We start from the raw sequence: 13,692 nt of genomic DNA on the forward strand, positions 1-13,692 counted from the left end.
TTTTCTTATTCCCAAGGCCTTTAAACTGTTCACCTCACTGAAACCTTTGTGTTTTTGTCCTTAGTGATATTGACCAGAGTTTCAACAAAGTAGCTGAACGCGTCTTAATGAGACTACAAGAGAAACTGAAAGGAGTGGAAGAAGGCACTGTGCTCAGTGTTGGTGGACAAGTGAATTTGCTCATACAGCAGGCCATAGACCCCAAAAATCTCAGCCGACTTTTCCCAGGATGGAAAGCTTGGGTGTGATCTTCAGTATATGAATTACCCTTGCATTCAGCCTTTAGAAATTATATTTTAGCCTTTAGTTTTAACCTGCCAACATACTTTAAGTAGGGATTAATATTTAAGTGAACTATTGTGGGTTTTTTTGAATGTTGGTTTTAATACTTGATTTAATCACCACTCAAAAATGTTTTGATGGTCTTAAGGAACATCTCTGCTCTCACTCTTTATAAATAATGGTCATTCGGGCTGGGCGCAGCGGCTCACGCCTGTAATCCCAGCACTTTGGGAGGCCGAGGTGGGCGGATCACAAGGTCAGGAGTTCGAGACCAGCCTGGCCAGTATGGTGAAACCCCGTCTCTACTAAAAATACAAAAATTAGCCGAGCATGGTGGCGGGCACCTGTAATCCCAGCTACTCGAGAGGCTGAGGCAGGAGAATCTCTTGAACCTGGGAGGTGAAGGTTGCTGTGGGCCAAAATCATGCCATTGCACTCCAGCCTGGGTGACAAGAGCGAAACTCCATCTCAAAAAAAAAAAAAAAAAAAACAGAAATGTATTTGGATTTTTCCTAGTAAGATCACTCAGTGTTACTAAATAATGAAGTTGTTATGGAGAACAAATATCAAAGACACAGTTAGTGTAGTTACTATTTTTTTAAGTGTGTATTAAAACTTCTCATTCTATTCTCTTTATCTTTTAAGCCCTTCTGTACTGTCCATGTATGTTATCTTTCTGATACCTTCATAGATTGCCTTCTAGTTCATGAATTCTCTTGTCAGCTGTATATAATCTCTTTTACCCTATCCATTGGGCTTCTTCTTTCAGAAATTGTTTTTCATTTCTAATTATGCATCATTTTTCAGATCTGTTTCTTGATGTCATTTTTAATGTTTTTTATGTCACTAATTATTTTAAATGTCTGTACTTGATAGACACTGTAATAGTTCTATTAAATTTAGTTCCTGCTGTTTATATCTGTTGATTTTTGTATTTGATAGGCTGTTCATCCAGTTTTGTCTTTTTGAAAAGTGAGTTTATTTTCAGCAAGGCTTTATCTATGGGAATCTTGAGTGTCTGTTTATGTCATATTCCCAGGGCTGTTGCTGACACAAGCCCATTCTTATTTTAATTTCTTGGCTTTAGGGTTTTCATACCTGAAGTGTAGCATAAATTACTGATAGGAGATTTCCCAGGTCAATGCAAACACATTTCCTCCTCATCTCCCTGTGCTAGTGGGCAGAATATTTGATTGATGCCTTTTTCACTGAGAGTATAAGCTTCCATGTGTCCCACCTTTATGGCAGGGGTGGAAGGAGGTACATTTAATTCCCACTGCCTGCCTTTGGCAAGCCCTGGGTTCTTTGGTCCCCATATAGATGTCTAAGCTAAAAGCCATGGGTTAATGAGACTGGCAAATTGTTCCAGGACAGCTACAGCATCAGCTCACATATTTACCTTTCTGGTTTTTCATTCCCTTCATTTTTTTCTGAGACAGAGTCTTGCTCTGTCACCCAGGCTGGAGTGCAGTGGCATGATCTCAGCTCACCGCAACCTCTGCCTCCCGGGTTCAAGCAATTCTCCTGCCTCAGCCTCCCGAGTAGCTGGGACTACAGGCGTGTGCCAACACGCCCGGCTAATTTTTTGTATTTTTAGTAGAGACAGAGTTTCACCGTGTTAGCCAGGATGGTCTCGATCGCTTGACCTCGTGATCCATCCTCCTCAGCCTCCCAAAGTGCTGGGATTACAGGTGTGAGCCACCGCGCCCGGCCTCATTCCCCTCATTTTTGACCGTAAGGATTTCCCCTTTCTTGTAAGTTCTGCTATGTATTTAAAAGAATGTTTTCTACATTTTATCCAGCATTTCTCTGTGTTCTGTTGGAAGGGAAGGGCTTAGGTATCTAGTTTGATACATAGCTAGAAGTGGAACATTTCTCTGTCCCCCAACTGTCATCATATAAGATAAACATCAGATAAAAAGCCACCTGAAAGTAAAACTACTGACTCGTGTATTAGTGAGTATAATCTCTTCTCCATCCTTAGGAAAATGTTCATCCCAGCTGCGGAGATTAACAAATGGGTGATTGAGCTTTCTCCTCGTATTTGGACCTTGAAGGTTATATAAATTTTTTTCTTATGAAGAGTTGGCATTTCTTTTTATTGCCAATGGCAGGCACTCATTCATATTTGATCTCCTCACCTTCCCCTCCCCTAAAACCAATCTCCAGAACTTTTTGGACTATAAATTTCTTGGTTTGACTTCTGGAGAACTGTTCAGAATATTACTTTGCATTTCAAATTACAAACTTACCTTGGTGTATCTTTTTCTTACAAGCTGCCTAAATGAATATTTGGTATATATTGGTAGTTTTATTACTATAGTAAATCAAGGAAGTGCAGTAAACTTAAAATGTCTTTAAGAAAGCCCTGAAATCTTCATGGGTGAAATTAGAAATTATCAACTAGATAATAGTATAGATAAATGAATTTGTAGCTAATTCTTGCTAGTTGTTGCATCCAGAGAGCTTTGAATAACATCATTAATCCACTCTTTAGCCTTGCATGGTATGCTATGAGGCTCCTGTTCTGTTCAAGTATTCTAATCAATGGCTTTGAAAAGTTTATCAAATTTATGTACAGATCACAAGCCTAGGAGAAATAACTAATTCACAGATGACAGAATTAAGATTATAAAAGATTTTTTTTTGTAATTTTAGTAGAGACAGGGTTGCCATTGTATTCCAGCCTTGGCGACAGAGCAAGACTCTGCCTCAAAAAAAAAAAAAAAAAAAAAAGGTTTTGGCAAGCTGGAACTCTTTCTGCAAATGACTAAGATAGAAAACTGCCAAGGACAAATGAGGAGTAGTTAGATTTTGAAAATATTAATCATAGAATATTTGTTGTATGCTAAGTCACTGACCCATATTATGTACAGCATTTCTGATCTTTACTTTGCAAGATTAGTGATACTATCCCAATACACTGCTGGAGAAATCAGAATTTGGAGAAATACGTTGTCCAAGGCAAGAAGATAGTAAATTATAAGTACAAGTGTAATGTGGACAATATCTAACTTGAAAAGATTTCAGGCGAAAAGAATCTGGGGTTTGCCAGTCAGTCGCTCAAAAGGTCAATGAAAACCAAATAGTGAAGCTATCAGAGAAGCTAATAAATTATAGACTGCTTGAACAGTTGTGTCCAGATTAAGGGAGATAATAGCTCTCCCACCCTACTTTGTGCAGGTCATACCTCCCCAAAGTGTTTACCTAATCAGTAGGTTCACAAACTCTTGGTCATTATAGTATATGCCTAAAATGTATGCACTTAGGAATGCTAAAAATTTAAATATGGTCTAAAGCAAATAAAAGCAAAGAGGAAAAACTTTGGACATCTTAAAGACTAGAATAGTCTTTTAAAAAGAAAGCCAGTATATTGGTTTGAAATATAGAGATGTGTCCCAATTTCAACTATTTTAATTGCACCTTAATGAAATTATCTATTTTCTATAGATTTTGGTACTATTGAATGTATTACTTTACTGTTACCTGAATTTATTATAAAGTGTTTTTGAATAAATAATTCTAAAAGTATATACTAAGACTCATTCACTTTATTCAAATATTTGTGTGTTCTGTGTGCCAGGCATGGGACTCATTCTAAGGAGAAAGCAGTGAGCAAGGCAGGCATAGTCTGCCTATATAAAGCTCCCAATCTGAGGAGGATAGGCAACTGACCACGCAGTGTGAACCGGGGAGCCTATTGCACAACCAGTCTGATAATGCTGCATCTCAGTCTAAATATCCTAGTAGTGTTTCTTAGTCGCCTCCTGACAAAAAGGCAAATATGAATGTTCTTTCTTTGGGCCTAGAAAGTGATCTAGTTGACATTTCTAGCCTAAAAGATCTGTACTAGAATATGACAAGTGCAAAGATCCTGGTATCCTAAATGCAAAGTTTTTTACCTGTTTATCATATTTTTAAAATAAATTCAGTCCTCTGGAGTTTTAGGCTCTTTTGCCTAGATTTTAACAAAATGCATTTTGCATAAATATAGTGGAGTCAAAGTTTCCACAAAGATTATAATGACTCAGAATTTGGTAAGTAAGGAGATCTCATAATAGACATTATCCTCTGAAAAATCCCTTTGCCATTAAAAGTACAGCATACACAGTTTTATGTACAACAGTATGTAGAAATATATACTTTCATTGTGTATGATCCAAAAGCAGTGGTTCTTAACCAGGGGTGATTTTGCTGCCTCACTTGATATTTTCAAAATAAAGTTATTGTTATTTTGATGGGAACAAAATGGTATGTCTCATTTTAATTTGTACCTCACTAATTACTAGGGAGATTAAACGTTTTAGTATACACTTGTTAGTCAGTATGATTTTCTCTGATGAACTGCCTGTACGTATTCTTTGCTGATATTTCTACTGATCCTTTGTTGGTTACGTAACATCTTAGCTAATATCTTTTCCAATTCTGTAGCTTGTCTCTTCATTCTCTTAATGGAGTTTTTTTGGTTGACAGACATTTTATTAGTGTTTTCATTAAGGTTAAATCTTTCAGGTAGGGATTTTCCCTTGTTCCTAATGTCACTCAGTTAAGTTTTAGTTTTCCTTGCAGAGATCTTGTATAGTTTTACTATGTTTATTCCTAAGCACTTTATTTTTTTAAATGTTCTTATAAAGGACATTTTTTTCATAAGTTTTTCCTAATTATTACTGTTAGAATTAAAATTAGTTTTTACATATTGATTTTTCTATCCAGTAACCACAGTAAGCTCTTTTAATTCTTTCTAGAAATATATCTGGATTCTTTTGGATTTTCTATGTATATAGTCATATCATCTATGAGTAATGTTTGGATTTTCTATGTATATAATCATATCATCTATGAATAATGTCAGAAATGGAATTGTTAGATCATATTCCAATCTATACTGTTTGCTTTTTTTTTTTTCCTTGCCTCATTTTACTGGCTAGGACCTCTCTTTAGCACAATCATCAGTAGAATATTGGGACATTCCAGTCCTGTGCCTCATCTCAAAGATAAAAGTGTTAGTGTTTACCTTTAAATTTACTGTTTGCTGCAGGGTTTTTTTTTTTTTTTTTAATGTGTGTATTTCCCTTATCAGATTAAAGAAGTTCCTTTCTGTCCCTAGGCTGCTGTGAGGTTTTATTACAGATGGTGAATTTTAGCAGTTTATCTGCATTTATTGATGATTATTATTTTCCTTGAATCTGTTAATGTAGTGAACTACACTGTTTGATTTTCTAAGGTTAAATCATCTTATACTCCTAGTATAACCTCAACTGATCCATTTTATCTATTGCTTTATTTTGCTTGCAAACGTTTTGGTTAGTGTTTCCAAGTGGGATTTCCTTTCCAGCATTTCTTGAGAAACTTTTTGTTTTCCCAAATTTTGAATCCCAAGAAAAATCAGTAACAAAATCAGGAAAATAGGAAAGATATTATAATTCTCCGGTGAGAATTAAAGCTTAGCAATCAACATAGACACATTGCTGATTTGAAGGAATCCAGCAACACAAACAGCACTGAACACTGAGACATAGTATTAAAGGTTAAGGTCAGTATTACCATACTGGGACAGAAACATAGGAGAGAAGTGGTCATGATCATGCTTATTAGTTCTTGCCATGATATAAGTGTGTGTTCATAGCTGGTATACTACTAATGGTGAGTCACTTAAAAACACCCACACACACACAACAAAATTTACCATCTCGTTTTTAAGTATACAGTTCAGCAGCGATAAAATACATTTCCAGTGGTGTGCAACCAACCTCCAGCACTTCTTTAACCTTACAAAACTAAAATTCTATACCCATTAAACAACTCCCCACTCCTCTATTCAACCAGCCCCTGGGAACTACTGTTCTACCTTTTGTCTCTCTGCATTTGACATTCAAGGTACTGTACCTTTTATAAGTAGAATCATGCAATATTTGTCTCTTTGTGACTAGCTTATTTCACTTAGCATAATGTCCTCAAGGTTCGTCTATGTTGTAATATATTGCAGAATTTCCTTCCTTTTTAAGGCTGAATAATATTCCATTGTGTATGTGTATATACTGTATATATTTTATTTATCCATTCATCCATCAGTGGATACTAGAGTTGTCTCTACCCTTTGACTATTGTGAATATTGTCACTATTTACATGGGTATACAAATATGTCTTCAGAACTCTTTTTTCTTTATACCCAGAAATGGAATTGTTGGATCATATAGTCATTCTATTTTTAACTTTTTAAGGAACCACCATACTGCTTTTCCACAGTGGCTGAAACATTTTACAACTCCACCATCAGTGCACAAGGGTTGCAATTTCTCAACATCCTTATCAACACTTATTTTCTGTTTTTATGTTTGAGTAGCAGACATAATGGGTGTGGGTGACTCTTACAAGTAGAAGCATTGTATATTTTACACAAATCCTATAAATGGTATTCTAAGTTTTAGAAACAAAAAATGTCCTTCAATTGACGGTTTCAAAACCTGATTCTGTGTATTGTTGTTAACCTTGTTAGGAGATCGTAACGTTAGGTTACTTGAAAACTACCCAAAATGTTCCCTACTGTAGTGTTTGAATATTTAATATAAACTTCTAACTCTTTGTAACACTAAATTTTATTCATTCATTCATTCATTCATTCATTCTGAGATGGAGTCCCGCTCTGTCACCCAGCTGGAGTGCAGCAGCACAATCTCGGCTCACTGCAACCTCTGCCTCCCAGGTTCAAGCGATTCCCCTGCCTCAGCCTCCCAAGTAGCTGGGACTACAGGTGCCCACCACCATGTCCAGCTAATTTTTGTATTTTTCATAGAGACAGGGTTTCACCATGTTGGCCAGGCTGGTCTCAAACTCCTGACCTCAGTGATCTGCCCGCCTCAGCACCCCAAAGTGCTGGGATTACAGGCGTGAGGCACTGTGCCTGGCCAATAATTCTTATTTCTTAAACAGTGTTTTTAGATTTCCATGATTATGAGAGTTGCAAAGGTTTTAAGAGAGAAAAAGGAAATTAGCTGTTTGCCAGATTTATTTTAAATCATTGCAGTGTAAAGCATCATGGACAAGTGGACTTCACAGGCATTTCAAAGATGAAAAGGACAAAAACACAGAAAATAATTGTGGTAAGTCTGTGCCATCTATGAAATAATACCAATTCTACAAAAACTCTTCATAATATTAGAATAACCCATTTTATGAAGCCAGCATACTCAAAACCAGACACAGAATTACAAGAAAGATGCCGGGCACACATCTGTAATCCCAGCACTTTGGGAGGCCAAGGTGGCAAATCACTTTTAAGTCAGGAGTTTGAGACCCTGGCCAATATGGTGAAACCCCATCTCTACCAAAGATTAAAAAAAAAAAATTAGCTGGGTGTGGTGGCACATGCTTGTAATCCCAGCTACTCAGGTGGCTGAGGCACAAGAATCACTTGAACCCAAGAGGCAGAGGTTGCAGTGGGCCGAGACGTACCACTGCACTCCAGCCTCGGTGACAGAGTGAGACTGTCTCAAAAAAAAAAAATTAAAAGAAAGAAAACTAAAGACCAATATCCTCCATGAACATTGATGTAAAAATCCTCACAAAATATTAGCAAATCAATTCTATCAATATAAGAAAGAGGTAAATCATGACCAAATGGCATTATTCCAGATTGACTCAATCAATGTAACTAAATAAACCATATGATCATGCCAATAGTGCAGAAAAAGCTTGTGAGAAAATTCAGTACTCATTCATGATAAAACTCATCAAACTAGGAATAAAAGATATCTGACAAAGGACATCTGTGAAAAACTTACAGCTCACGTCATATTCAGGAACAAGGCAAGGATGCCACTCTTACCACTTCTATCCCACATTGCACTGGAGTTCCTAGCCATGCAGTAATGTAAATAGAAAGCAATAAAAGACATACCGTTTGAAAAGGAAGAAGTGGGAGGAGCCAAGATGGCCAAATAGGAACAGCTCCAGTCTACAGCTCCCAGTGTGAGCGATGCAGAAGACAGGTGATTTCTGCATTTCCATCTGAGATACCGGGATCATCTCACTAGGGAGTGCCAGACAGTAGGCGCAGGACAGTGGGTGCAGCGCACTGTGCGCCAGCCGAAGCAGAGCGTGGCATTGCATCACTCGGGAAGTGCAAGTGGTCCGCGAGTTCCCTTTCCTGGTCAAGGAAAGGGGTGACAGACAGCACCTGGAAAATCAGGCCACACCCACCCGAATACTGCGCTTTTCCGACGGGCTTAGGAAATGGTGCACCAGGAGATTATATCCCACACCTGGCTCGGAGGGTCCTACGCCCACGGAGTCTTGCTGATTGCTAGCACAGCAGTCTGAGATCAAACTGCAAGGCGGCAGCGAGGCTGGCGGAGGGGCACCCGCCATTGCCCAGGCTCGCTTAGGTAAACAAAGCAGCCAGGAAGCTCCAACTGGGTGGAGCCCACCACAGCTCAAGGAGGCCTGCCTGCCTCTGTAGGCTCAGAAACCTCTGCAGACTTAAATGTCCCTGTCTGACAGCTTTGAGGAGAGCAGTGGTTCTCCCAGCACGCAGTTTGAGATCTGAGAACAGGCAGACTGCCTCCTCAAGTAGGTCCCTGACCCCTGACCCCTGAGCAGCCTAACCGGGAGGCACCCCCCAGTGAGGCAGACTGATACCTCACACGGCCGGGTACTCCTCTGAGACAAAACTTCCAGAGGAACGATCAGATAGCAGCATTCGCAGTTCATGAAAATCCGTGGTTCTGCAGACACCGCTGCTGATACCCAGGCAAACAGGATCTGGAGTGGACCTCTAGCAAACTCCAACAGACCTGCAGCTGAGGGTCCTGTCTGTTAGAAGGAAAACTAACAAACAGAAAGGACATCCACACCAAAAACCCATCTGTACATCACCATCATCAAAGACCAAAAGTAGATAAAACCACAAAGATGGGGAAAAAACAGAGCAGAAAAACTGGAAACTCTAAAAAGCAGAGCACCTCTCCTCCTCCAAAGGAACGCAGTTCCTCACCAGCAACGGAACAAAGCTGGATGGAGAATGACTTTGACGAGCTGAGAGAAGAAGGCTTCAGACGATCAAACTACTCCGAGCTACAGGAGGAAATTCAAACCAAAGGCAAAGAAGTTGAAAACTTTGAAAAAAATTTAGACAAATGTATAACTAGAATAACCAATACAGAGAAGTGCTTAAAGGAGCTGATGGAGCTGAAAGCCAAGGCTCGAAAACTACGTGAAGAATGCAGAAGCCTCAGGAGTCGATGCGATCAACTGGAAGAAAGGATATCAGTGATGGAAGATGAAATGAATGAAATGAAGCGAGAAGTGAAGTTTAGAGAAAACAGAATAAAAAGAAACGAACAAAGCCTCCAAGAAATATGGGACTATGTGAAAAGACCAAATCTACGTCTGATTGGTGTACCTGAAAGTGACGGGGAGAATGGAACCAAGATGGAAAACACTCTGCAGGATATTATCCAGGAGAACTTCCCCAATCTAGCAAGGCAGGCCAACATTCAGATTCAGGAAATACAGAGAACGCCACAAAGATACTCCTCGAGAAGAGCAACTCCAAGACACCTAATTGTCAGATTCACCAAAGTTGAAATGAAGGAAAAAATGTTAAGGGCAGCCAGAGAGAAAGGTCGGGTTACCCTCAAAGGGAAGCCCATCAGACTAACAGCGGATCTCTCGGCAGAAACCCTACAAGCCAGAAGAGAGTGGGGGCTAATATTCAACATTCTTAAAGAAAAGAATTTTCAACTCAGAATTTCATATCCAGCCAAACTAAGCTTCATCAGTGAAGGAGAAATAAAATCCTTTACAGACAAGCAAATGCTGAGAGATTTTGTCACCACCAGGCCTGCCCTAAAAGAGCTCCTGAAGGAAGCACTAAACATGGAAAGGAACAACCGGTACCAGCCTCTGCAAAATTGTGCCAAAATGTAAAGACCATCGAGACTAGGAAGAAACTGCATCAACTAACGAGCAAAATCACCAGCTAACATCATAATGACAGGACCAAATTCACACATAACAATATTAAATTTAAATGTAAATGGACTAAATGCTCCAATTAAAAGACACAGACTGGCAAATTGGATAAAGAGTCAAGACCTATCAGTGTGCTGTATTCAGGAAACCCATCTCACGTGCAGAGACACACATAGGCTCAAAATAAAAGGATGGAGGAAGATCTACCAAGCAAATGGAAAACAAAAAAAGGCAGGGGTTGCAATCCTAGTCTCTGATAAAACAGACTTTAAACCAACAAAGATCAAAAGACACAAAGAAGGCCATTACATAATGGTAAAGGGATCAATTCAACAAGAAGAGCTAATTATCCTAAATATATATGCACCCAATACAGGAGCACCCAGATTCATAAAGCAAGTCCTGAGTGACCTACAAAGAGACTTAGACTCCCACACAATAATAATGGGAGACTTTAACACCCCACTGTCAACATTAGACAGATCAACGAGACAGAAAGTCAACAAGGATACCCAGGAATTGAACTCAGCTCTGCATCAAGCGGACCTAATAGACATCTACAGAACTCTCCACCCCAAATCAACAGAATATACATTTTTTTCAGCACCACACCACACCTATTCCAAAATTGACCCCATAGTTGGAAGTAAAGCACTCCTCAGCAAATGTAAAAGAACAGAAATTATAACAAACTGTCTCTCAGACCACAGTGCAATCAAACTAGAACTCAGGATTAAGAAACTCACTCAAAACCGCTCAACTACATGGAAACCGAACAACCTGCTCCTGAATGACTACTGGGTACATAACAAAATGAAGGCAGAAATAAAGATGTTCTTTGAAACCAACGAGAACAAAGACACAACATACCAGAATGTCTGGGACACATTCAAAGCAGTGTGTAGAGGGAAATTTATAGCACTAAATGCCCACAAGAGAAAGCAGCAGGAAAGATCCAAAATTGACACCCTAACACCACAATTAAAAGAACTAGAAAAGCAAGAGCAAACACATTCAAAAGCTAGCAGAAGGCAAGAAATAACTAAAATCAGAGCAGAATTGAAGGAAATAGAGACACAAAAAAACGTTCAAAAAATTAATGAATCCAGGAGCTGGTTTTTTGAAAGGTTCAACGAAATTGATAGACCACTAGCAAGACTAATAAAGAAAAAAAGAGAGAAGAATCAAATAGACACAATAAAAAATGATAAAGGGGATATCACCACCAATCCCACAGAAATACAAACTACCATCAGAGAATACTACAAACACCTCTATGCAAATAAACTAGAAAATCTAGAAGAAATGGATAAATTACTCGACACATACACTCTCCCAAGACTAAACCAGGAAGAAGTTGAATCTCTGAATAGACCAATAACAGGAGCTGAAATTGTGGCAATAATCAATAGCTTACCAACAAAAAAGAGTCCAGGACCAGATGGATTCACAGCCGAATTCTACCAGAGGTACAAGGAGGAACTGGTACCATTCCTTCTGAAACTATTCCAATCAATAGAAAAAGAGGGAATCCTCCCTAACTCATTTTATGAGGCCAGCATCATCCTGATACCAAAGCCGGGCAGAGACACAACCAAAAAAGAGAATGTTAGACCAATATCCTTGATGAACATTGATGCAAAAATCCTCAATAAAATACTGGCAAACTGAATCCAGCAGCACATCAAAAAGCCTATCCACCATGATCAAGCGGGCTTCATCCCTGGGATGCAAGGCTGGTTCAATATACGCAAATCAATAAATGTAATCCAGCATATAAACACAGCCAAAGACAAAAACCACATGATTATCTCAATAGATGCAGAAAAGGCCTTGGACAAAATTCAACAACCCTTCATGCTAAAAACTCTCAATAAATTAGGTATTGATGGGACGTATCTCAAAATAATAAGAGCTGTCTATGACAGTCCCACAGCCAATATCATACTGAATGGGCAAAAACTGGAAGCATTCCCTTTGAAAACTGGCACAAGACAGGGATGCCCTCTCTCACCACTCCTATTCAACATAGTGTTGGAAGTTCTGGCCAGGGCAATCAGGCAGGAGAAGGAAATAAAGGGTATTCAATTAGGAAAAGAGGAAGTCAAATTGTCCCTGTTTGCAGATGACATGATTGTATATCTAGAAAACCCCATTGTCTCAGCCCAAAATCTCCTTAAGCTGATAAGCAACTTCAGCAAAGTCTCAGGATACAAAATCAATGTACAAAAATCACAAGCATTCTTATACACCAATAACAGACAAACAGAGAGCCAAATCATGAGTGAACTCCCATTCACAATTGCTTCAAAGACAATAAAATACCTAGGAATCCAACTTACAAGGGATGTGAAGGACCTCTTCAAGGAGAACTACAAACCACTGCTCAATGAAATAAAAGAGGATACAAAGAAATGGAAGAACACTCCATGCTCATGGGTAGGAAGAATCAATATCATGAAAATGGCCATACTGCCCAAGGTAATTTATAGATTCAATGCCATCCTCATCAAGCTACCAATGACTTTCTTCACAGAATTGGAAAAAACTACTTTAAAGTTCATATGGAACCAAAAAGGGCCCGCATCGGCAAGTCAATCCTAAGCCAAAAGAACAAAGCTGGAGGCATCATGCTACCTGACTTCAAACTATACTACAAGGCTACAGTAACCAAAACAGCATGGTACTGGTACCAAAACAGAGATATAGATCAATGGAACAGAACAGAGCCCTCAGAAATAATGCTGCGTATCTACAACTATCTGATCTTTGACAAACCTGAGAAAAACAAGCAATGGGGAAAGGATTCCCTATTTAATAAATGGTGCTGGGAAAACTGGCTAGCCATATGTAGAAAGCTGAAACTGGATCCCTTCCTTACACCTTATACAAAAATCAATTCAAGATGGATTAAAGACTTAAACGTTAGACCTAAAACCATAAAAACCCTAGAAGAAAACCTAGGCATTACCATTCAGGACATAGGCATGGGCAAGGACTTCATGTCTAAAACACCAAAAGCAATGGCAACAAAAGCCAAAATTGACAAATGGGATCTAATTAAACTAAAGAGCTTCTGCACAGCAAAAGAAACTACCATCAGAGTGAACAGGCAACCTACAAAATGGGAGAAAATTTTCGCAACCTACTCATCTGACAAAGGGCTAATATCCAGAATCTACAATGAACTCAAACAAATTTACAAGAAAAAAACAACCCCATCAAAAAGTGGGTGAAGGACATGAACAGACACTTCTCAAAAGAAGACATTTATGCAGCCAAAAAACACAGGAAAAAATGCTCATCATCACTGGCCATCAGAGAAATGCAAATCAAAACCACAATGAGATACCATCTCACACCAGTTAGAATGGCGATCATTAAAAAGTCAGGAAACAACAGGTGCTGGAGAGGATGTGGAGAAATAGGAACACTTT

The 13,692-nt window shown here is 38.9% G+C and overlaps 2 protein-coding genes across 10 annotated transcripts in view; one reads left to right on the forward strand and one right to left on the reverse strand.

Annotated features, from left to right (window-relative positions):
* The window catches only part of ATM (ATM serine/threonine kinase), a 146,150-nt gene extending 142,335 nt beyond the window's left edge, over positions 1-3,815 (forward strand). The window contains exon 63 of the mRNA XM_016921933.4: positions 65-3,815. Coding sequence (XP_016777422.4) covers positions 65-248 — 184 coding nt within the window. The 3' untranslated portion in view covers positions 249-3,815. The remainder of the gene's footprint in view (positions 1-64) is intronic.
* C11H11orf65 (chromosome 11 C11orf65 homolog) overlaps positions 1-13,692 on the reverse strand; it is a 156,369-nt gene that overhangs the window by 56,796 nt on the left and 85,881 nt on the right. The gene's annotated exons all lie outside the window — the stretch shown is intronic.

Source organism: Pan troglodytes, chromosome 9 (genome assembly GCF_028858775.2).
Source record: "Pan troglodytes isolate AG18354 chromosome 9, NHGRI_mPanTro3-v2.0_pri, whole genome shotgun sequence".
In the NCBI taxonomy this organism is placed as follows: domain Eukaryota; kingdom Metazoa; phylum Chordata; class Mammalia; order Primates; family Hominidae; genus Pan; species Pan troglodytes.